Genomic DNA, 26,551 nt, shown 5'->3' with positions numbered 1-26,551 from the left:
TTCTATTCTGATATATATCTATCAGGAGATAAGAGCTAGAAATATATTTGTCCATAGTCTCAAAACAAAATTTTGAGGAGCCAAAAGGACTGACATAACTGATCCTGAAAAAAAATGCTGTAGGACAAAAAGAGGGTAGTATAATATATATCAGGCATCAATCTTGTGGAACTTGTTATCCTATACATAGTGAAATGATGAAAAGATAATACTGACCAAAGATGGACTTCAAATATTTTTGACTGACAGAAATCTACAATACACAAATGATCAAAAAGGAACTGTTCAGGTTGAATTTGGGGCCGGGATCTCAGAGCCCCACTTTCTTCTCTTCCTCAAATAGGAGGTATCCCTGAACATTCTTTTGAATACTGGTGTTTCATGGACCATGCTAATTGAAAGCCACCGCTTTAGTCAGGAAGTTTGCTACAGGACACAAGTGTCAAGCCCAGCCATAAGTTTTCTGGCTTCCCAGAAACTCTGAGAGAGAGAAGTCCATGCCCTCCAGGAGAAGTGATGATGGCTCACAATTTCTTGAGCTGCCACAGAAGCAAAGGCAGAGGAAAGAGGTGTGATAAAGGGGGGCATCCCACCTAGCTTAAGAAGGGCTGGCACAAGGGAGCCCTATGCAGGCTGTGAGAGGCTCCCAGCCACTTGCTGATTTGTGAGAAATTCAACTGTGGCCACACAAAGTCATGCCACTGACATCTCAAAGAGATCCACTGTCACAATTACAAGTGACTATAGCCACAATGGGTCCCCAAAGGTTCCTGCTATGCAAATGCAAATATTGATGAAGGTAATACTGCTGTTCTTTTACACAATAGTACCAACACTCATGTTTCTTCTATCTCTAATGATAAAAATATATATACTGTATAAAAAGACATACAGGTTTATATAAACTGAAAGTCTCCCCTTGTATCTTCTTCTCTCCAAACTCACTCCCTTCTTAGAAAGACCTATCATTAATACGGAAATTAATTTCATACTGGATAAAGACACTTATGAAAAAACTGGACTGCAAGGTCATCCATTTCATTATTCTTGCAGAAAAATCATGAAATTTGGGGCTGGGTCTGATAGGATTGTGGCGGTCCTCTCTTCCACCTCAATAACTACCACTGCCTTCAGATGCTCTAAAGATGGTGATCTCTCTGGGTTCCCAACCTTACAACAAGCAAAACTGGGAGAGGACGGACTTTCTTGTTCTGTGCCAGGAATGTCTTGCAGAAATCTATACATATTAAATAGCCAAAGAAAAAAGCAGGAAGGAACGCAAAATTTGTGCCAGATTATTCAGTGTTTTGCTTGTGCTCTGGGGTCCACATGCATTTCAAGAAGACAGAAGTGTGCCAAACCTGCAATAAATTGAAGCATGTCTGTTAGGCCTAAATCTTAAGACCTAAAGCACAGACTGCCCATCCAGGTTAATGATGCAGAATTGTCTTCTGAAGGTGACCTGCCAAAGTAAGATGCCAAAAAAAAGAGTTCTACATGTAGAATATCAGAAACAGGGATTTCTAGCTCTGATGGAACATGGCCAGTTTGCCTGCTGGGGAAAAAGCCACACTGACCAGTGACATGCTACTCAATCCAGCTTGGACCACACCCTCCTACCAAAGGAGAAGCCCCACCTTTGCTCCTTCTGGGTGAAAAAAGAGTGTAAGAGAGGAGAGGAATATCCATGCAGACATAAGAAGCCTATAGATCTAGATGATCCCCTTGCCAATCAGAATATTACACACAAATATGATGGAATCAATGATCCAGAAACAGATAAGCATCTAAAGTAGGCTTCAATCATGCCCCATCTGGACCCATCAGAGGACAAGGTTATCCTCACTATATATTGGTAGTCTGGGTAATACCATTTCTGAGACAGATCTAAGACATCATCACTACCAGTTTGGAGAGATGCAGATGATTACCGTTGTTCAGAGAGAGCAGTGTGCTTTCATCCAGGTTTCCACAGGGCAGTCTGCAGAGTGGCTGCTGAGAAGGCCTTTAATAAGTTGATTGTCAACGGCTGTAGACTCAACATAAAATGGGGAAGATCCCAAGCATCCAGAGGAAAAGTTCTTTTGTTCATTCTGCCAAAAGAACAGATGGCAGACTCTGGGATCCAGCTACAGCCTATTCCAACACTGCCATGAGCTCTTCCTCTTTCTACAGCAGCAGAAGATGCATCTGCCAACTGCTTCAACCTCCCCCAACATGGTCCTCCAGCTGTGGTGAACATTGCCCAGCCACCAGCCCCTAGTTTTCTACACCCCCAACCCTAGGATTTAGGCTACATATATTCACCTCAATGGGACCACCCCTTCCTTTCATGAGGACTCCAGGATTAATCCACTATCCTTCTCATGACCCTCAGAGGATGGGAGCTCATGCCAGAAAACACAGGAACCCCTAGCACACTATCAACACTCTGGGGCTCTATGGAAGAAAGAACACTTAAAAATCCCAATCAATGAATCTTGGAATAAATATGTTTTCCTTCCAAAAAAAAACTCATACTGCAAATGGAATAAAACATGTTTTTTATGTCACATTTTGGGTCAACAGTTTATAACCTCTATTCCGATGCTTACTTCCCTCAATTCAACTCAATAAATACATGTTGAATCCTATGAAAGATTTATCATTTATTAGAGACATGAATATACAAATACATGAAGAATTCCAACCCAGGATAGGTAACTCTTCTTAAAACCCTCAACTCACTCTGGATATCAGCATTACCACTTACCATAATGTTTTAAAATGACCTTCTATGTGTTTATCCACCTGACAAAACTGTAAACTCTTATTCTTCTTTGTATCACTATAACCAGAGCTATAGTAGTGTCAATAAATAAGTGTACTAAATAAATGAATAAAACATGAAAAAGTAAAAAATACCTAATAATTTATTAAAGCAGAAAACCATTCAAAACAGTAAATGGCAATCTGAAAACAAAATGATGACCTCATTTACACTTTTGTTTTCAGGATAATTAAAAAAATTAACTTTGATTTGCAAAGAACACCTCAGGGCCATTTACATACCATTTGAGATTGTGTGGCTAAAGGCTTAGCCAGATAGGTATTCCCACATATCAGAACAGATAAAGACAAGAATATTCCCGAGAATGGTGAGTCTTTTCAATAAACGGTGCTGGAAGAACTGGATGCTTATATGCAGAAAAATAAACTAGACCCCATCTCTCACCATACTCAAAAAATCAACTCAAAATGGATTAAAGACTTAAAATCTAAGACCCAAAAATATTAAGTTACTAGAAGAAAGCATAGAGGAAAACGCTTCAGAGATTGTTATGGGAAAATATTTTATGAAATCTACCTCAAAAGTACAGGCAACAAAACAAAAAACAGACAAATGGGATTATATTAAACTAAAAATCTTCTACACAAAATCAAGAGTTAAGAAACAACCTGCAAGAAGAGAGAAAATGCTTGAATTTCTTCCAACAAGGGACTAATATCCAAGGAACTTAAAAGCAATAAAATGAAAAATCCAATTTAAAAAATAGGTAAAAGGTTTGAATCAACATCTTTCAAAAGACCAGTTGAGTGGAGTGACACACACCTGTAATACATGCTACTCATGAGGCTGAGGGGGGAAAATGGCTTGCACCCAGGAGTTTGAGACCAGTCTAGGCATCATAGCAAGACGCTATACTTAAAAAAAAAAAAAAAGAGAGAGAGACATAAATAGCCCACAGGTACATGAAAACACTCTAAATGTCACTAATCATCAGGGAAATGCAAATGAAAACAACAATGAAATAATCACCTTACCCTAATTATTAGAATGGTTATTATCAAAAACAATGTTATAAATAATAATACCAAATGCTAGCAATGAGGAGGAGAAAGGGAATGTCTTATACACTTTTGATTGAAATGTAAATTAGCATAACCATTATGGAAAACAATAAAAAACTAAAAATAGAATTATCATATGATCCAGCAATCCCACCACTGGTTCCATATATAAAGGAAAATAGTATGCCGAAGATATAGCTGCGATCACATGTTTATTGCAGCAATACTCACAATAGCCAAGACATGAAATAACTGAAGTGTCCATCAACAGATGAATAGATATCAAAATACTATTTCACCATAAAAAAGAAGGAAGTTCTGTCATTTGTGGCAACATAAATGAGCTTAAATGACATTATGTTAAGAGAAATAAGCCAGGCACAGAAAGGTAAATATCACATGTTCTCACTGATAAATGAAAGGTAAAAAAGTTGGCCAGGCACGGTGGCTCACACCTGTAATCAAAGCACTTTGGGAGGCCGAGGTGGACAAATCACCTGAAGTCGGGAGTTTGAGATCCGCCTGACCAACATGGAGAAACCCCATCTCTACTAAAAATACAAAATTAGGTGGTCGTGGTGGCGCATGCCTGTAATCCCAGCTACTTGGGAGGCTGAGGCAGCAGAATCACTTGAACCCGGGAGGCGGAGGTTGCGGTGAGCCGAGATCATGCCATTGCACTTCAGCCTGGGCAACAAGAGCGAAACTCCATCTCCAAAACAACAACAACAACAACAACAACAACAACAAAGTTGATCTCATAATAGTAGAGTGTAGAATAGTAGTTTCTAGAGGTGAGGTGGAGAGCAAGGTATAGCCAAAGAGTTGTTCACAGATAAATAGATAGGATAAATAAGTTCTAGTGTTCTACAGTATTATATAGTGACTATAATAGCAGCAATTTATTATGTATTTCCAAATAGCTAGGAGTGGATTTTGAATATTCCCAATACAAAGAAATCATAAATGTTTAAGGAAACGAATATGCTAAATACCCTGATATGATCATTACACATTGTATACATGTGTCAAAATAACACACTGTACCCCATAAATAGGTACAATTATTATGTGACTATTAAAAATGATAACAAAAGCAAAAATAAACCTGGCAGTGAGTTTTTATTTTCTACTCATATCCCCTGTACTGAACTCAAAGGGAGTATAAATCTAGGAACTGCTTACCAAGCATAGAAAAAAGAATTAAAAGAGAAGTCTTCTCCTTCCGTGACAAATAATGGGGACCTCATGGTGGCAGAGAGTTGGGGTAGAAAAGTTTGACAATGGGTAGAACGAGATAATTTTTGGGGGAATGATGGAACTGTTCTGAATCAATTTTAGTTGTGGTTATAAGACTGCATATTTGACAAAACATAAAGAACTGAAAAAAGAAAACAAAACATAGATTTTGTTCCATGTAATTTCAACAAAAAATTTAATATTATAAAAAACTAACAAATATAATGTATACTGGTTACATAATATTCTACACTAAGGGAGTATCAACACTTAAAAAACAATTTGCCTATTATTTTTCCCTTTCTTCTCAAGAGTTCAAATGTACAAGTTTAAGAGAGAGACAAAAGAGGAAAACGTACAAGTTTAAGGAGACACAAAAGAGGAAAAGCCAAAAACAGCAGCAGAAAGCAACAAGAATTAAGGAGACAGGTGAGTTGCTGTCTACAATATGGGAGAGAGAACATTTTATGTCCAGGCATGTTACCTGCCAGCTAAAACAAAACCAATAAAAAGTCTTCAGAAGAGTCACAATAATATATTATATAAAATATCCACTTTTAAAAAAATTATTATACCTGCAAAAAAAACCCAAAGGAATGACACCTAGTAAGTAAAAAGCAGAGTCAAGATAAATGGCTTCCAATGTGGTACAGTTACTGAATTTAGACTATAAATACTTCAGCAAAGTTATTATAAAGATGTTGACCAGGCGTGGTGGCTTACGCCTGTAACACCAGCACTTTGGGAGGCTGAAGCGGACAGATCACCTGAGGTCAGGTGTTCGAGGCCAGCCTGGCCAACATGGTGAAACCTTATCTCTACTAAAAATACAAAAAATTAGCTGGGCATGGTAGCATACCTGTAATCTCAACTACTCAAGAGACTGAGGAAATTGCTTGAACCTGGGAGGTGGAGGTTGTAGTGAGCCGAGATCATGCCTCTGCACTCCAGCCTGGATGACAGAGTGAGATTCCGTCTCAAAAAAAAAAAAAAAAAAAAAAAAAAAAAAAATATATATATATATATATATATGTTCAAAGAATTACAGGAAAAAACTGATCTTAATAGGCAAATGGACAAAGAACTACAAAGAGATTTAAATGAAGACTACAAAACACACACATATAATTTGTCATGACTACATGATATTCCATGGTAAAAAAAAGGACTGACTTTTTGAAAATAACTGTTCTCTATAAATCTTCCTTTCCTCTAAAGAACTCACTCTGACACATGCCTGGATATTGTAGAGGTAACACAACAAAGTTTTCCTCTAGTTAGGTATATCATTCAATGTAATATTTAGTGGAATCTGGACAGGATGAATCTCACAAATAGGCATCAAAACTATCATTCAAATATTAAATGGGTAAGGAGAGGTAAGCATATATTGTAATAAGAGGATCTCTCAAGTAAAGGCACACACTATTTCTTGTTTATACTAGCGTAGCAGTCATCAAATAATATTCCAACTTCAATATTTAAAATAGAATATAAAAGGATGTACCCGTAATTCAAAAGGGGTTTATAACTCACTAAGATACATTTTCAAACAGATACTGCAATAGAAAATACTATGGGCTTCACTGAAAAAAACACTAGCACTGACTAAATAGAATATGAGATGGCAGAAAATGTAGTAAACTTAACGGTAAACCAATAGGAATTACAAAAGTCAAATAAAACAAAACAACAGAATAAAAAGGGGCAGAAAAAGTTTGAAGAAACACTAAAGGCCCTGAGAGTCTTATGAAATAATGTCAAATGGTAAAACTTATGGCTGAAAACTTCCACAAATTGATACCTAGTGTTCAACAAGAAAAATAATGATTTAAAAAATCAGTCCTAGAGATAAAACTACCCAAAGCCAAAGATAAGGAAAAAACCTTGAGAGCGGCCAGAAAAAACTACATGTTACATACAGGGGAACAAATGAATAACAGTTAACTTGTCAGAAACTAATATAGGTCAGAAAATATTAGAATGAAGTATTCAAAGAGCTAAAAGGAAAAGATTATCAACAAAGAATTCCATGCAGGGAAGAACATATTTAAAGAATAAAGATAAAGATATGTTCAGATGAAAGAAATGTAAGAGACTTCATCATCAGCACAACTGTACCAAAAAAAAGTTACAAGTCTTCTTCAAGATGAAGGAAAAGACTGAAATGGCAACTACAATCTGTGAGAAGGAATAATGAGCATGGGAAATGGTAGATATGTGGGTAAACACAAAATAGCCCATATGCTGCTTCCTTTTTTGTCTACATTCCTTAAAAGCATTTGACTTTAAAAGTTATAACATTGTAAGATAAAAATAGCAACATACATAGATTTAATATGAATAACAATAACACTAAAGAATAAATATTTGGTGTCCTTGTAAGACAGGAGGACATGTATAGAAGGGGAGAAGGCTATAGAAAGATAGAAAAAAAGAACAGTCAACCTAATATTCTATATTCAGTACTTTAAAACTGTTATGCCATTTCATTCTAGCCTGCCTGTTTTCTGATAAGAATTCCACTGTCTTTCAAATCATCCTTCCCCTATGATAATAAGCCTGTCAGGCTTTAAGATTTGTATTATGTTATTATTGTCCAGCAGTTTGAACATGGATTTCTTTTAATTTGTTCTAAACGGAGTTGGCTCATCTTGAATCTGTAGATGTATGCATTTCATTAAACTTTTGAATGTTTTATATAATTATAGAAAATATCCATTAACAATAGCAATGAAGATGAAATAGTTAAAAAAACAAACAACAATAAATGTGTGAAGCTAAGAGAATAAAAACGTTAAAACACAACTGAAAGACACAAAACTAGTCTCAAATAAATGTAGATATCCCCTATTCATAGAATGATTCAAGATTTTAAAGATGCAGTTCTCCTTAACTTATAAAATAATGTAATCTCAATAAACATACCAATGAAAATTTTTATTAGCTAGACAAGTTGCTACTAATATTCATGACGAGCAATAAATATACATGAATAGCTGGGAACATACTGAAAAAAAAAAGAAAATCTACCAGGAAGTTTAGCCCTAATAATCATTAAAATATACTATAAAACCTGTAATAAACAACGCCATACTAGGATATACGTATACTAAACCATTAGTATAGCATATACAATCAGAAACAGATACCTATATATATATATATATAAATTTAGTATATTATAAAGAAGGCATTTCAAATCACTAAGGAAAAGATAAATTTTTAAATACACAGTGATAGTAAAACTGAGTTCCCATTTGAAAAAGGATAAAATTAGATCCACATCTCACAAAATAACAGGAATAAACAACAACTACATGAATGAGCTAAATGTAAAAATAAAATCATACAAGGATTAGGAGGCAACATGAGTGAATTCCTCTTTAAACATGGTACAGGCATACCTCAGAGATACCATAAGTTCAGTTACAGACCACTGTAATAAAGTGAGTCAGACAAATTTTTTTTTAATTTTTTAACTTTCAATTTTTGTGGGTACAGAGTAGGCATACAGTCAAATTATGAGATTACTCAGTGCATATAAAAACTATGTTTACACTATACTATAGTCTATGAATTGTCAAATGGCATTGTCTAAAAAATAATGTACATACCTTAATTTAAAAATAATTTATTGTTACAAAATGCTAACAACCATCTGAGCCTTCAGTGAGTCAAAACTTTTTGCTGTGATGATGATGGCTGCTGACTGCCCAGGGGAACAAGGGTTTGTTTTAGATGATGGAAATTTTCGATATCATGATTGTGTTATAAGTTTATATTATAATATTCCATTGTTGAGGCTCAGCAAATTATGCATTAAACCAGTAAATTTTGTTATATATAAATTATACTTCAGTAATGCTAACAAAAAAGAATTCCAGCTGTAAATAAAATATTTTTAAAGTGTTGGGTTACAATCCTATTAAAAGAATGCAGAGAAGAGATACTGAATCAAATTATATATGTTCTTACCAGATTAATTAACTGGGTGTGTACCACATCTTCTACCAAAACTGCTGTTTCATGAAGAGGCCTTCTAGCATCACCTAAAGAATACCTGCAAAATAAGTTTAAACACATCAATATTAAGGACTGTAAAACTAACAATGGCAAAAAGTGAAAGATATTTATTACATGAATCAGTTTAGTAAGGAGAATATAAATTGTTTGCTCAAATGTCTGAATGGGTGTGCAATTTTCTCTAGACAAAGACTATGAAATCTTGGCCAGGGGTGGTGGCTCACATCTTTAATCTTAGCACTTTGGGAGGCCAGAGCGGGAGGATCACTTGAGCCCAAGAGTTGGTTACCAGCCTGCATAACACAGTGAAACTCCACCTCTACAATAAATAGAAAAATTAGCCAGAAGCAGTGGCAGGTGCCTGTAGTCCCACCTACTTGGGAGGCTGAGGTGGGCGGATGGCTTGAGCCCAGGCGGCAGAAGTTGTAGTAAGCCAAGGTCATGCCACTGTACTCCATCATGGGCTATGCATAGTCAGACCCTGTTTTAAAAAAAAAAAAGAAAGAAAAAAAAGAAAAGAAAGTCTTTCCTACACAAGCTGCAACTTCAAAAGAAAAGTGCAGTGTTATCTACGCTATTTCTGGATTTGTACAGTTTTTTTTTTTTTTTTTTTTTTCTTTAAGACAGAGTCTTACCCTGTTGCCCAGGCTGGAGTGCAGTAGCATGATCTCGGCTCACTGCAACCTTCGCCTCCTGGGTTCAAGCAATTCTTCTACCGCGACCTTTTGAGTAGCTGGACTACAGACTCGTGCCACCACGCCTGGCTAGTTTTTTATTTTTAGTAGATACGGGGTTTCACCATGTTGGCCAGGCTGGTCTTGAACTCCTGACCTCAGGTGATCCACCCACCTCGGCCTCCCAAAGTCCTGGGATTTCAGGCGTGAGTCACCGTGCCCGGCTCACACAGTACTTTTTAAGGAGAATTTATTGTTTCAAAATGCACAATACTAACAACTACTTCACAACACTGGCAACCACCAAATCATGTAATCACATCCCAATTACCAATACAAGAGCTAGTAAGAGCCACATAGAAAGGTATAAAAGTGTATGATGTAATCAGCTTTGAAAATTGATAAGAAAAATTTATGTAAATACCATTGAATATGACTTGGAATTATATAAAAGCAGATTTTCAAGAATGGATTAAAAAGGCTGGCCTTAAAAGTCCTCTTCTTAAAACTTAAAAGTAGACTGGATGTGCAAAGAATACCTTCTTGGTAAAGAACACTTGAAAATGCACCATAATATATTAAAAATTTATATTTAGAGTATGCTTTAACCAGCAATCGGGAAGACAAAACCAAAGTCAGACAAGATGAAAAAACAGTTCTATAATAGAGCACTGAACCTTCAAAATTTATTCTGAAGGCATCTACCTAATCACAGTAACCTACAGTCTATATTGAACTAGTACAGGATTCAAGGTATAGGAAGAATGTGGGGACCACAAGAAAGGCAGGAAATCAGTTTGAGACTCCAATATAACATCAGAAACCTAACATCCAGTCACGGGGTCACCCTCAATGTGTGAACTAGGAAAATACCCATTCCAGAGAATGCACTTTGCCTACTTCACCCGAAGCTTTGAGTGGCAGAGGAAAAAAATCTTCCCTAGAAATTGTTAACCATAAATTGACTTCCATGGTGCTAGAGTATCTGCTGCCCATATAGTCTTAAAAAAAGGTCAAGCATTAATTTAAAGTGATTTATATTGATGGTGTCCACGGGTACCTTGTAGAAACAAATGCAACTCATTTCTTGAAGAATGTATTTCAAACAAATAACTGAAAGAATTCCCATGGATGACATATCAAGGACCACAAATTCAAAATCAAAATTCACTATGTGTACCAGGAATCAAGTCATCATGAATGACAGTGAGCAGAACCAACAAACTGCAGAATCAGACCTACAGCCTACACCTACCTGAATAAATAAGTATCTATTAACTAGAGTAATTCATGTTTTTTAAAAGAGAAATGAGAAGTATATGTAGGACAACAAAAACCTTACCAAATGCTTAGTCATTTTTGAAAAAGCACTAAACAGAAATAGAAATGAAGAACATAATAATAGCATTTAAAAAGTTAATGCAGAAAAGTTATCAATCTGATAAAGACTATACATGAAAAACTCACAGCTACCATCCGACTTCATGGTGAAACACTAAAAACTTTTCCCCTAAGATGAGCATTAACACAATGTCCAATTTTGTCACTTCTATTCAACACAATACTGTAAATTCCAGTGAAAGCAGTTAGGTAAGAAAAAGAAATAGGCCGGGTGCAGTGGCTCACACCTGTAATCCTAGCACTTTGGGAGGCTGAGGCTGGCGGATTGCATGAATTCAGGAGTTCAAGACCAGCCTGGGCAACACAGTGAAACCCTGTTTCTACTAAAATACAAAAGAAATTAGCCGGGCATGATGGAGTGCACCTGTAGTCAAGGACTATAATTGTCATGATTAGTTCCTCCTTGTTTTGATATGTGTGTGTATGTGTGCATGCATGTGCATGTATCTTATATGTATGTGTGTATCTCCTTTATAAAATCCTACTGATTGTATTTTTTTTCTAGAGAACTTTGACTAACATAGCCAGGAAATGAAGAGCTCAATATTGAATAAATGTATTAATACAACTATATCACTTTAGAAAATGAAAAAAAAGACCTACATAATCATTTCAATAGATGTAAGAAAACCACTCAACAAAATCCAGCAACCACTCATGACAGGAAACCACATACACAGAAGAATTCAAAGCCTTTAAGAACTAGATCAATATAAGGATGGCTATTATCACCACTTTCAGTCAATATTTAAGCTTATAGTCAGAACAATAAAACAAGACTAAAACTATAAAAGTATTGGAAAAGAGAAAACTACACTGTCCCTATATGCAGATAATATGAGTATCTACACAGAAAACCAAAAATCAAGAAAAAAATTATTTGAATTAATAAGTTAGCAAGTTTTCTGGCTATAAGATCAATCTACAAAAAGCCATCATTAACATAAACGTAGAAGATGCAATTAAAAAGAAATATAAATTGGTACTAAACATCATATGAGATGGTAAAGAGACAGGAATAGTCAAAACACTTTTAAAGTACAAGATGGGAGAGTATTTTCTACAGGACTTAATATAAAGCTACAATCATTAAGACAGTATGTTATTTGGTGCAAACAACCAATAGAACAAAAAGAGAACAGAGAGTCCACAATAAAAAGCAAACTCCACAAAGGCAAAAATCCTCTGTTGTATTCACTGATATACGCATTATTTCTTTGGAATACCTGAACAAGGTTTTCCTTCCCTTATTCTAAGTTACTTCAAATGTCACTGTTAAAAAAAAAGTGTAAAGTTATCAAAGCTAAATAACTGGAAATACTTCTTGTATCAATAAAATACACAAATTGCCTAAGCTTTTATGAGAAAGTTAGACCTTTGTACTAAAAACAGTTTTCATTAGCATACACATGTAAAGTTAAGTACCTAAATCAGCTACAATGACTGGTATCAGGTATATCATTTGATGAGTATATTATTTTAATTTTCAGGGTTATTGGTACTTCAGTTTTTCTCCCAAAGATTTTATAAATAACTTCTGCCATTGTTCCAGTGGTTTTCAGAAAACAGAAATGAAAACTGTTGTGCCTGGCCACAGTCACTTCCTTTTTCGCTCGGCAGTGTATGTACTACTTGTAAGCCACTTAAAGACAGACAAGTAATTGATACTTACACAACTATTTTGATATTTTTCCCCCCTTTAAAGACCTATCTCCCAGTGCTATGATGTCTTGACTGACTTACCCTGGGTCTTGTCCTAATCAGTGGAATCTGATACCCTGTTCATTTACACACTGTCTCCATGCCTGTAACAATACCAGTACTGCCTGACTAGAGTCCACTAAAGGTCTATCAGGAAACTTTCTGAAAAGGCTACCCCTCTCCTGGTCTCCTGCAGTAGTCTCGCAGCTATAACACACAATCCTGCATTTTAGGAAGGACTGTGAATCTGACAGTCATGATTACAAGTAAGGCCAGAGCAACTTCATAATGATGGGGGCGGAGCCACTTACACTCTATCCTCTCACGCAAACAGCATTGGCTTTATTCAATCCTGGAATGAAATGTCTCAGTTCAAACTAGGGCAACTGACTCTGCAATCCGCTTGATAGGTACATAGTGAAAGTATGAAACAAACGAGGGCATTCATGAGATGAAGTTAAACTTTTTATTCTGTATACTTATACTGAGATACAGGAGGATGAATCCTGAACAAAACCATTGGATACTGTTTTAAAAAGCCAGCAGAATTTATGACTAACCCTTTTAACATTTTTGTGTTATGCATATGCCCAATACTATCTAAAATTAGGGGAGATCCTTCAAATAGACATCTATTAAAATACACAATCAACATCTAGTCATTTTGCTCTCAAAAAACAACGGAACCCCTTCTCAGTGGTTTCTAACATCAGCTTTTTTTTTTTTTTTTTTAAAGAAAGATTTCTTAAAAATGAAGGAGCTTTACTATCTTACTTATGTTGAGCTCACATGTGATATCTTTGGTTAGTAATCTATGCCAAGATGCTACCCAAATATAGCAATACTCTTTTAATCTCTCTATAAATTCTAAAGCATCATTTGCCAAAATCTGTTGCTAACCTCTGGACCCTATGTAAATGCATGTATTTGATGTTGTGTTCATTGACCCATCCTCCTCATGTCTACATATCCCCAACTGCGAAAAGCAGTCAACTCCAAACTCTTTTCATGGCATCAACCATAAGGGGAAAGTAAATACTTTTTGAGCAAGTATATACAATGTGTGTACATATGTGTGTGTATAGTTATACAAATGTATATAATAACAAAAACAGCATAAAACAAATACAAAAGAGAAATATCAAAGGAGGTAAAAATAAAACAAAAGATTTTTTTTTTTTTTTTTGAGGCAGAGTCTCACTCTGTCGCCCAGGCTGGAGTGCAGTGGTGTGACCTTGGCTCACGGCAGCCTCTGCCTCCCCACTTCAAGCAATTCTCCTGCCTCAGCCTCCTGAGTAGCTGGGATTACAGTCACCCGCCACCATGCCCAGCTAGTTTTTGTATTTTTAGTAGAGACAGGGTTTCACCATGTTGGCCAGGCTGGTCTCGAACTCCTGACCTTGTGATCCGCCCACCTCAGCCTCCCAAAGTGCTAGGATTATAGGCGTGAGCCACTGCCCCCGGCCAAAATGGTATTTTTAAAAATATATTTTATTTATTGGTGTTAGAAAATCTTTTTGCATTCACTAACATATATACATTATTGTTATCAGCATGACCAATCACCCTAGTTTGCCTGGGATTGAGGGGTTTTCCAAATTATTCTCTACCAAGTAAATCATCCTAATTAGTATTAGAAGGTCATGGCATACTTTCCACCAAAACAAAAAAAAAGACAAGCCAGAAAACAGTTTCATTTGTTAAAGGAATGAATTAGCAATAAATAAAACTTATATATTTGCTTTCAAACAATTACCATTATTATTTCAGTTCTAAAGTCTCAAAACAGAGACAAATAGTATATGGGAAATTAATTCCTTCATCTAAAGATAATGCTTTTCCATTCTCTGATGTTGAGGATGAAGTTCATGAGAGTCAGTGGATGAGTAGGTGCCCAGCTGACATCTCACTGTAGTCACGGCTCCCCCCTCAGGGAAAGAAGTAGCACCAAACTAAATGACCAGCCAGAGATTTGAGCCCAGAAAAAAACGATGAAGTTCACAGGGCTTGTATCCAACTAAAAAGATTACAGTAATGCTGCTAGAAGTCACACTATATTCTGGCCATCAGCTACAAAGTAGGAAAAGTCAGTAACCATGAAAATATCCTGGAAGTTAGATGATCTGGTTCTAGTTTCCACTCTGCTATTAAGACCTGCTGCAATGGGCAGGTAACTTCTCCTGGCACCTCAGTTTCTCAAGTAAAAGGAGGGGACTAGATTAGATAATTTTAAAGAAACCTTTTCAGAAACTTTATTTTGAATCACATACATATGATTCAACTATAATTCGCAAATCTTAAAGACTGTGTCTTCAAGAATGGGACAACACTGTTATCAGAAAATCAAATTGTACAGAGTAAACTGTGGAAAAAATCATGAAATTAAGAAAAAGAAAAACATGTTAAAAATAAGTAAGTAAGTAAATAAATTAAGAAATAAATAAATAAATAAATAAATAAAAATAATTGGAGGAAGGAAACGAAGGCTACAGTTTATCCCTGGCCTTATATGTGGAAATAATTTCTAAGAAACATGTCATTGTCCCTTAAATTAAAAAAGAAAAAGGCGAGGGGTGTTGAAAATACTATCACGGAAGTCTACAATATTCTTTTTCAATTAAAAGAATTTAACAGGTCTAACTTTGAGTCTAAAATACTTGTTTTTAAATTTCCAAGCCCTGATTAAGAATAGAGGGGAATGACTAAGTTTCTAACAGAGGGGAAGGACTGATAAAGTTTTAATTAAAGCGATTCTGAAAAAGAAGCAAAGGGGATAAGTTTGGTGATGATCTGTGAGACAGCCTGCTGGGCCAGTCACCAAGCACACAAGACCTACATGCAGATCTACTCGTAAAGCATCTAGAAACCAAACATAAAGAAAGGCTAAAGAGATGTTTCTTTACTGTAATGTGTACATCTTCTTGGATGCTGAATTGCTTTCAATACTTACCACTGGCTACAGACTCTAATGGGGTTAAATCATTCTGGACACTGTGGTTAAGTAATTGCTGTGGTCTTGGGAGCTAGTTACTTTTTTCTTTTTTTTTTTTTTAATTAGCTCTGGCTTTTTTGGACATTTTCCTACCCCAGGTAATTGACATTACTTTGGAATGGACGCTGTGTGACTATTGCTTGGTGTAAGAAGGCTCTAGGTAACTTGCTGTCCCCAAAAGAAAGGTTTTTTTTTCCCCTTCAAAGCATTTTTTTGATAACACTTTTATAGACTAAGTATTACTATAATACCCAAAAATTTCTCCCTAATGGAATTACAGTGAATAGGAGGCTACAGCCCTAACTCTAGTCAGCTAACCTACTACTAGACGATATATGTAAACACAGAAATCAATACTGTTTACGTCATTCTTACCCAATATTTGTTGACACTGATTTGTCCAATATCCAAAGTGGGGAATAAAAGTGCAGAAGTTTGGCCATGATCAGTCATTTAATGCAATTGGAAAGTTATAAACACTACAAATTAGCCTTGCTCTTCGAATTTTAACATCTCTAACTTTCACAAATCTATAATTTCATCCACTTGTTTTCAAAGGAAGAAATGAATTCTATTAGCAATAGCTCTAAGAAACCCCAAGCGATAGGTAAATCAAAATATCAAATAAGGCTGGGCACGGTGGCTCAAGTCTGTAACCCTAGAACTTTGGGAGGCCAAGGCCGGTGGATCACCTGAAGTCAGGAGTTCGAGACCAGCCTGGCCAACATGGTGAAACCCCATCTCTACTAAAAATACAAAATTAGCCAGGCGTGGTGGTGCATGCCTGTAACCCCAGCTACTCTGGAGGTTCAGGCAGGAGAGTCACCTGAGCCCAGGAGGCAGAGGTTGCAGTGAGCCAAGACTGCACCATTGCACTTCAGTCTGGGTGACAGAGCAAGACTCCATCAAAAAATCAAACATCTAAGACACAGATTTCCTAGCAGTGATGATTTTTCTCATTGCTTGCTTGATTTCTCAACATCCATTTCCCCATTTCCCTTCTGATAAGCACTCACATAATTTAACAGAACTTTGAGAAAACATTTAGAATTTTATGAAACACCATGAAATAAATATAAATATGTGAAGATACATAAAAAGCAAAATTATTAAATTATTATTTATGATGTAAAATAAATAATGCTGATGTAAAAAAATACAGATATACTAATATATACATATGTTTAAGATAAAAGGTAAGACAGTGTAAAATTTTGAAAAGGTAAACACATATTACCTATAGGCATTAATCACTCAATCAACAAATATTAACTGATTGACTGGTATGTGCCAGTCACTGTGCTGGTTGCTTGGAATATATCAGTGAACAAAACAAGACAAAAAATGAGTCGAGTTTACATTCCAATGAGGAAAGGACACAATAAACAATATAACTAATGAATTACTAAATAATTTGTATATTAGAAAGATGACAGAACAAAAACGTAGAACAGAATCACGAAATGTAAAGTATGCAATAGGCAGTGTGAAATATTAAAACATGTATTTATTAAGATCTGATGTGTGAAAGAAATAGCTTTAAATAAATGAAAAAAATACATAAATTAGAAAATTTTTTAAAAATCAAGACTTACATAAGAAAGCTCATCCATAAATATTTCTAAGAAAACTCATAAAACTCATCTACAGTGCATGAAAATGTGCATCTGAGAAAGTCTACAAAACTAGCAGAATATCTTTATGAATTTCCTCTTAGCAGAACATCTTTATGAATTTCTTCTAACAATTTACAGGACATTTTTCCTCATATATCCTACATTTCTAAGAAGCACATATTCCCAACTTCAAACTCTTAAGAGATAGCAGCATAAAGCAAATTATTATAAACCCTCCCTAATTTGAGGAACAGGAAAGATATATATAGCAATCATTGAATGTTAGTTAAAAAAGGAATCTAAAAGATTATGTAGTCCATTTATTCTGTTTTAAACAGATGGAAAATTAAAGTCCAAGAGGTTAAATAGCCATCTCAAGGTCGTAAGTACAGATAGAAGCAAAAGCTAGGAATTTTACCTCATCCAGAACTCATTGTACAACAACATGCTAAATCAAAGTCCATTAGGCCTCCAAAACATTTAATGGGCTTTACTATCTTATTTTGATTGAAATTTAGTCAAAAAACTAACTTCCTATAACACTGAAAACAGATACACTACAATCACAATAACACCTTATAGTCATAGAGGACTTTTCTCACCTATCATTTAAAATATACTGTTAAGCATGAAAAAAGGAAAGTTTCTCCTATATTACATAAATCTGGAATCAGAGAGAGTCAAGAAAGTTAAGAGACTTACCCGGGGAGTCAGCAACAGTAAGAGTCACAATTACTTGGTATGAGACAGTCAGATAGAGATAAGAGAATTTTGTACTAGCAGATCTTTAGAAAATTATCAATATAAAACGGATATAAATGTGGTATACTGCAACAACATTTTTCAGATTGACACTGTCCAGAAAAAGAAGTATTTTATAATTAAATTAACTTGGAAAATGACATATTTTATTCTTCACTAGATTTGCAATGCATGTTACCATATTAGACACTCTGAGAGGTTCAGAAGAAAAGAAACTTTTGATTTTAAATGTATTTACTATCTATGTAATCTTTTCTAAGCCCATGTAGTTACACAGCATTGAAAACAATTAGGAAACACTGATTTAAACAAACAAACAAAACAAACTTTAAGGACTCCAAAATAACTTTAAGGACTTTAGTGAGAGGATTCCAAATAAAATGCAGCCTAAGATGTTAGAACTTCAAAGTCAGGTTCTTCAGTTTCTAACAATGAGATGATGATGGTGGCGATAATGGCAAATATTGTGAGCTTTTAAAAAATTCACTTACATTCAATGAATATTTATTGAATACTGGGTTTACATCTGCCAGGCACTGAATATTACACTAGCTGAGAATTTTCAAAGTTCCCACAAACTTAGAGACAAGACTGATTTTCTGTAGCCATGGCAATAAACAGCCACCAGAACCAGGAACAGACTCATTCCAGTAAACACACCCTTGAGTGCCAACCTATCAACAACATTCTCATCTCTCTTTTTATAGACTATGTCAACTCCAGAACACGACCAATCCCTGAACTCAATGCTTCCTGGAAACTCGAAAGAAGATCAGCAGCCTTCCTTGCTAACAAACTGTGCTTGACCAGCATGTATCTCTCCTTTACGATAAGAAGCAATAAATCAAGTTTTCTCTTTTTATTTCAGATACTGAATGACAGGCTCGTTATTTTTCACAGCGCTTAAGGAAGTTTGCCTTCACAAACTTGTCAGCCTAACCTCCCTTCCTCTCCTTCTTCTTGCATTTTATTTTGAAAGATTCCTAACCAACAGAAAAGCTGAAGTGGAATGAACACCTGTAAATCCTTCACCTAGAATCATCAATTGTTAACATTTTGGCACAATTGCATGCATGTTTCTTTCTCTCTCTCTCTCTTAAAAATTATACAAACATACACTTGTATTCTTATCTGTATTAATTTTTCTTTAAACAGTAAGCATGTACTAAGTGCCAGGTATACTTATATGTATTATGTCATTTAAACCTCTTAAAGACCCTGCAACACACTATCACTATGCCTGTCCCTCTGCATCTTGGAGAGATATTTGTTCAAGTAAGTGAAATTCTGGGTTTTTAAAAATTAATTTCCATATGCTGGGATTAGCTTTGCCCCGGAACTGATGAAATAACAAGTCCTTTTACATGACAGGTCTTCAAAAATATGAAGAAAGCTTACTTTAAAGGTCTGGTTTCGATTTGTTTTTGCTAAACAGCATCTGTTTTAAACAGCTTTATTATCATTTACATACCATAAAATCCAGTTGTTTAAAGTGTACAATTCAATGACTTTCAGTAAATTTACAGGGCTTTACCATCATCACCACAATCTAGTTTCAGAACATTTCCATCATTCCAAAACAATGTCTCATGCCCATTTATAGTCAGTCCTATTTCCCATCCTCAGCCAAAGACAACCACTAATCTACTTGAAGAAACTATGTATCCTCTCTAGCCTTCTTCAAGGTTAAAGATTTCCTATTTCTTATCATTTTGGTCTCAATGTAAATGGCGTATCTTTGAAAAGACTTTCCAAAACTACTACCACTTTCAATTCTCACTTGAATCAGAGTAGTCTGGCATTTATTTGATTTATATATTAAGGTGCTACCCAAGTTTTCAGAAAAAAAAAAAAAAGAGTTATAAAACTTTTAGTAAACAAACCGAAGGAATGCAAACCTCTAAGTGTTGAACAAGTCCTAGGCCAATTATAAAGCCCTGTTGCAAAGAGATATCCTTGAAACAACAGATCCAATAATGAACACTTTGTGGGCTGGGAAGAGTTGATTCAGCTTTCAAGCTGTCCTTGTCTGAAATATAACTCTCCACCTCATCCAGCAGAACATCAGGAGAGATGACATCAAACATCTCACTGAAATTTTTACTCTACAACTGTGGCATTACCTTAATGAAAGTAAAATTGTTTTATTCTGATATGAATTGGGAGCGCATGCAAGTTCCTAATAATTAGATTCCGAAAGTTTTATTGAGATTGATGTCAAGTTCATCAGGGTATAATGACTAGAATCTCCTTCACCCAACATTTTAAAAAATGAAGCAAACTCATGCCAAAATTATAACTTAATTACACTTCCTTACATAACATTCTAGAAAAACCAGTTGGCAATAATTAATAACACTACTGTACATAATCTTTTCCTAATGTAGTTGTACTTGCAAAATCTAATTTGTCACCAAAAACAATGGCTTTGGTCTCACAGAATACTGAATAAATAAAACTATAAATCAGAAAATATGTAAACAATGCAACTTGAAAATTAATTGTGTAAATATCTGTGACTGCCAATAGGAAAATACATAATATATTCCAGTTGTACTACATAATATATTCCATTAGTTCCTTCACAAAGGGTTTTCGTTTGAATCAGGAAGTATATGACAATTGTCTTACAGTGATCAGTCACTTTTAAGAACATTAAGAAAAAGCTTATCTCTAGTCTCAACAATACTATATTCCTCAAATAAAAATGAAATTTAGTATACCCAGAAGAAATGTTTTCAGTTTGTTCTCTACAACATGGATAAAAAAGTGATGACATGAGAAAGATGTTAAGACACAACATTACTGAGAATAAACACATAGCATACATTAAATGATCTTTTAGTTTTACTTTAATAATAGTCAATAACTTAAAAATTTGGCATGCATAAATAATAACCCTTTATAGATATTTATATATACTATTAGCACTGAAACTCATATTAATCTTTAAATCTTACTATGGAAAGTTCAGTATGTACTTGTAGAAGCTTATAACGAACATACATTTAAGTATACTAAAAATATTAATGAAAACATACATCTCTGTACCTACCAACTACCAGCCTGTACACGATTAAGATTTTCATAGGCACTAGGCTCTTTGGTAGCAAATAAAAATATTAATAGGCAATATCAGGAAATTAATTATTTATAATAGTCAATATCAATAAAACAGTAGTTAAGACGCTAGCTTAGAGCCTTCACAGAATCCTACAACTTTCACACTCTTCTGTCTATTATATAAAAGTCTTTGAAATCTGGCTTCTCTCTGGTTCCAGCCTTATTTCTAGCCATGCACCGTCTGTTCCTGACATATCAAACTCCCTATGGACAGCTGACCACACAATAGGTTTCATGTCTTCTCACTTTTGTACATGGTATTTTCTCTGTCAAATAAGTCTTTGTTTCTTCTTCCATTCAGCCAATGCCTTCCAAACTTAGTTCAACCGGTACAACCCCCGGGAAATTTTCCGTATACTCATTTGCTCCTCTACAGCATATTGCACTGATTGCCCTAACTCACCTTTCACCTCATACTATATTCATTCCCATTGCCAAGTAACTTTAAGTAGCCCTGCACTATAACCCTGATCTCAACCCTGTTGTGGCCAATGGGATATTATTTGCAGCAGAGGCTAAGAAGTGCTTAAGCATTTCAACTTGCACTCTTGCACTCTGCCACTGCCATGGAAGTATGACAAGGCTAATCTGCTGGAAAATTAGAGATACATGAAGCAGAGCTCAGTCACCCCAGTCATCCCAGTTGAGTTATTGTAGATCAGCTGGCAGTCAGCTGACCTTCAGATAGATAACAGAGCCCAGTTGAGATTGGTGGGGTTGCCTAATCTACTGTCCTAGACATATAATCACAAATGCTGAGGTTTCACAATGTTTTGTTATATAGCATTATTGTGGCAATAAACAACGGATCCCACTTCTAGATGCTTCCATAGCACTCTTCACAACCTCCTCATAGTATAGTTACATAGTTATATAGTTATGTAGTTACACAGTCATACTTTTATATTAACTAATTTATCTCTATTCTCCCCTATGCATTTAAAGGAAAAAAAAAATCGCCTGTTATTTAAATTTGTATTCTCAGCATCTAACAAGATGCCAGTTGTATGTGGGCACTCAATGTAGGACTGGGGAAGAGAAGGAAAGAGGACTGATTTACCTCCCAACTGATTCCACTATTATCTCAGACCACAAGGAGCCTTCCCCATGTTGTGAAAGTTCAGTGGGCACACAAACTAGATACTGCTAAAGCAGATTAAAACTTTAAGCATATAGGAATTAATATATGCTTATTAATATATGTATATAGTTGCCTGTTGGATGAGCACAGATGGCCACAAATTCATGTGATTTGTGAGCATAATGTTAACAGGAAAGAGTCAATAATTGCAGCACTTTGGACCAAATATAGAGTGGAATTAGGTTATGCAGTAAAAGATGCCAGGGCAGAGAATCAAAGGGTGTATTCCTAGAAAACTTAAGATTTTCACATGTAGAAGGAAAAATGTTTGAAATTTCATTAAACTTGGTATATGCATTTAGGGCCAAGTAAAAATTCAAAAAGGAACCAGATTAATGATTTAGTTTCTTAAAGGCAGCAAATATTTCTAAAAAAGAAAAGGAAAAAAATGAATCTGAAAATACATAGAATTTAGAATCCATTTAATAATGATAGTTATGACAAAAATGACAATGAGTCGATTATACCCATCGTACATATTGAGGATTTACTGTTTGCTAGACACCACCGAACTGATTCAAATGCCAAAATGGCTCTAAAAGGTAAGTACTATTACTATTGCCACTTCAAGACTTGAAGAGGTTAACTAGATTACCCAAGGAACATATTTAATAAGAGACAGAAATGAGATTCCAACTCCCACCAGTCTGACTGCAAACTCTAAAAAAACAAAAACAAAACAAAACAAAAACCCTCTAACTGCTCTATAATATTGTCTTTCACAGAAACTGAAGAGACTTCGGAAGTAACTTATTTCAGTTTCTGCCATAATAAAGAAAATTTTAAAAGCGAAAAGACTACATAGGCTGGGCATGGTGGCTCATGTTTATAATCCCAGGATTTTGTGAGGTCGAGGCAGGAGGATCACTTGAGCAAAAGAGTTTAAATCCAGTCTGGGTAACAGTGTGAGACCTTGTCTTAAAAAAGAAAAAACACACTATATAAACATATATCCAATTTAGGGTGACTGGAGTAGGATGATGATGATACTTTGATATAATTGGAAATAACTTTTTGACAACCAGTGTGGCACATGCAGAAATGCAAACCAATATATAAATGACACAATAGTTGAATCTGTAAGATTAAGAGGAAAACTAAAGAAGCTGAACAACAAATGATGTCTACATCAATAACCAAAAAAAGGAATCTATTAAAAGGCTGAATAAATTCTTCCAAGTCAAAAGCAAATAACTGGCTTCCTCTCTATTCATGAAAAAAGCTGAGTTTACCACATGAAATTTACCTTGATTTTAGGTCTCAAGAATTAAGGGTAAATATTAAAGCTATGAACCTGGGGAACTCCATAGTGTCTTTATGCATAAATCACATAGAAATTTCTCAGGTTCTGAGATAAAGTTCAAGAATAATTATACTAAACAATACAAAAATTTCCCAAGGCTAAAACTTGGTAAATATAAACTGCAGAAATATTAGAACAATAATAAGTATAGGGTTAACCTCACTATACTATTAATAGATACATTACAATACAAATATTACACAGAGATTAAAATTGATACTTGGGAACAGGTTGATTATCTAGGTATGTTAATTATTATTATATTCAGAGGGAAATATTCCTTGCAGCATAAAGACACCAATACCATTCATATACTGTTTCCAGAGAGTTTGATAAACAGAAAAATTCCACAAAAATCTTAGCCCAGTAACTCTCCACATCCAGGATCTCTAATTTCCATAACCTCTAGATCCTATAAGAGTAAAAATTAGAGCTTCTTTTATGGTGAACAAATTTCCTATCTCAAAGCCTTTGGAGAATGTCCCCTTTTCCTCTACAGAGAGAATGCTTGGACAACTCTAGAGGAAAGAGGGAAATTGCGATGCTCTGCATGTCCTGGGGACCAGAGGTTTCCAGGATTCAAACAAATGTAAACAATTTGACTTTCTGAGTATTGACAAGGAATTATAATATCAGATTACTAAATCTGGGTTTTCTCAGCTGCAAGAGCTTCCCTTTCCCCGCCATTCCAAAGATTTCAAAAACCTATGAAATTATGCCACGGAGTGATTATCCAAGTATATCTTTCATAGTTAAATGACTCAAAACAATATTTAACATTTCAAATTAAATTGTTCATAATGCATTATTCAATTCTTCAGTAAACTCACAGAACTCATTTCTACTTATAGATTTTTTTTTTTTTTTGAGACGAAGTTTCACTCTTGTTGCTTAGGCTGGAGGGCAGTGGCACGATCTTTGTTCACTGCAATCTCTGCCTCCCAGCTTCAAACAGTTCTCCTGCCTCAGCTTCCCAAGTAGCTGGGATTACAGGCACCCACCACCACGCCCAGCTAATTTTTGTATTTTTTTAGTAGAGACGGGGTTTAACCATGTCGGCCAGGATGGTCTCAAACTCCTGAACTCGTGATCCACCCGCCTCTGCCTCCCAAAGTGCTGGGATTACAGGCGTGAGCCACCGCACCTAGCCAGATGTGTTCTTTAAAACTGAGTAAAGAAAGTTAAGTGAAAGAGATCTTTCATTTAAAAAAAAAGAAAGAAAGAAAGAAAGAAAAATTAAAAATGAAGGAATTGTATTTTCTACATATATTAACTTTAAAAAAGAAAATGCAAAATTAATCTACTACCATAACTATATTTTCACACATGTGTCATCTTTATTATGCTGTTAAATGCTAGAGCCTACAATATCTATTCCAGACATGGGGCTGGGGTTGGGAGCAAGGGTTTGGCAAGGGAGTGGAAAAGCAACAAGGCTGCCTGTAGCACTTTTAGTACACGTTATAAGAATAATCCATAACAAAAAAACATGGATTCAATTCAGTATAACTACTTCAATTTTCTTAAAATCACACATACTTTAAATAGTTAAAGCCCTTATACACTTCCTCTCTCAAAAACTTAGGAATAATTTCACAGTATCTAAGGAATAAGAAAAAAATGTTTTAAAATAAAATATTGATATTTAAAATGTCTCTTTAAGCTATTTGCTAACAAAACAAAATATCAGACTTTGAAAGAATACTAAACTCACCATCATTAATTTTATTTTGGTAACTAACTTTATCCCTATGACTTGATAACAAACTTAACCTTTAAGGATAAATCACCATATACAACATTAAAACACCAAAAATAGAAGATGGAATTGCTCCTACCTCTGTAACATTTTGTTTCTAATTAAAAAAGAAAAATTGGAGAGTATTGTTGAACAGAATTCATATTAGAAGATATATCAAATTAAACGAGAGGAACTTCATGTCTATTTTCTAAGTTTATATCATACTGAATACTGTGCTTGCAGACCCAATGAACAAGAATAATCATCCACAAATTGCTAGAATCTTTCATTTTGAATTCTACACTGAAAATGAAGGGTGGACATTTAGAGTCTACATGTTCTATTTTCAGCTTCATCATTAACATGTTTGAGAACCTAGGGTAAATTTCTTTACAACAGGTAAATAAATATTCTAATACCCTATTAGTTAACGGACGCTAGATCCAAAAGCTGACACTTAAGTGGAATACTACATAAATTTAGTCCTATTTTCTTTATTGGGTTTTCTGATTTAAAATTCTACCACATATATACATAGCCATCTTCATTTGCATATAAACTTAATTCACTTTAACAATATTCACTGAACATCAACCAAGATGAAAGTCCTCTCCTAAAGGCTGAGGAATGCAAATGTAAACACCAAGTCCTTGTGAACTCCAAAATTAGTACATACGACACTGGTAAATGAGATACAAATAAGCACACTTGAAACTCTCAGTTAATCTAACTTAATTAAAATTGTACTATGACAATACAAAAATTATCAATTTTTTAAGTGTGAATTTGAAATTGTACAATTTCTTTCTTTCTTTTTTTTTTTGTCCAGATAGGACACCCAGACTGGAGTACAGTGTTGTGATCACGGCTTTGTCACCCAGACTGGAGTACAGTGTTGTGATCACTCGCTTTGTCACCCAGACTGGAGTACAGTGTTGTGATCACGGCTCCCTGAAGCCTCCATCCTCTGGTCTCAAGTGATCCTCCCACCTAGGCCTCCC

General features: G+C 35.1%; 1 protein-coding gene across 1 annotated transcript in view; it reads right to left on the bottom strand.

Moving 5' to 3' along the window:
- Positions 1 to 1,937: 1,937 nt before the first annotated feature.
- The window catches only part of LOC113225054 (transcription initiation protein SPT3 homolog), a 276,875-nt gene continuing 252,261 nt past the window's right edge, over positions 1,938 to 26,551 (bottom strand). The window contains exons 3-4 of the mRNA XM_026455464.1: positions 9,049 to 9,133; positions 1,938 to 2,093 (exon numbers count right to left, since the gene is read on the bottom strand). Coding sequence (XP_026311249.1) covers positions 1,938 to 2,093; positions 9,049 to 9,133 — 241 coding nt within the window. The remainder of the gene's footprint in view (positions 2,094 to 9,048; positions 9,134 to 26,551) is intronic.

Source organism: Piliocolobus tephrosceles, chromosome 5 (assembly GCF_002776525.5).
Source record: "Piliocolobus tephrosceles isolate RC106 chromosome 5, ASM277652v3, whole genome shotgun sequence".
Taxonomy (NCBI): domain Eukaryota; kingdom Metazoa; phylum Chordata; class Mammalia; order Primates; family Cercopithecidae; genus Piliocolobus; species Piliocolobus tephrosceles.
The sequence above is the reverse complement of the archived record's forward strand: the minus strand, read 5'-3'. Positions and strand labels throughout refer to the sequence as shown.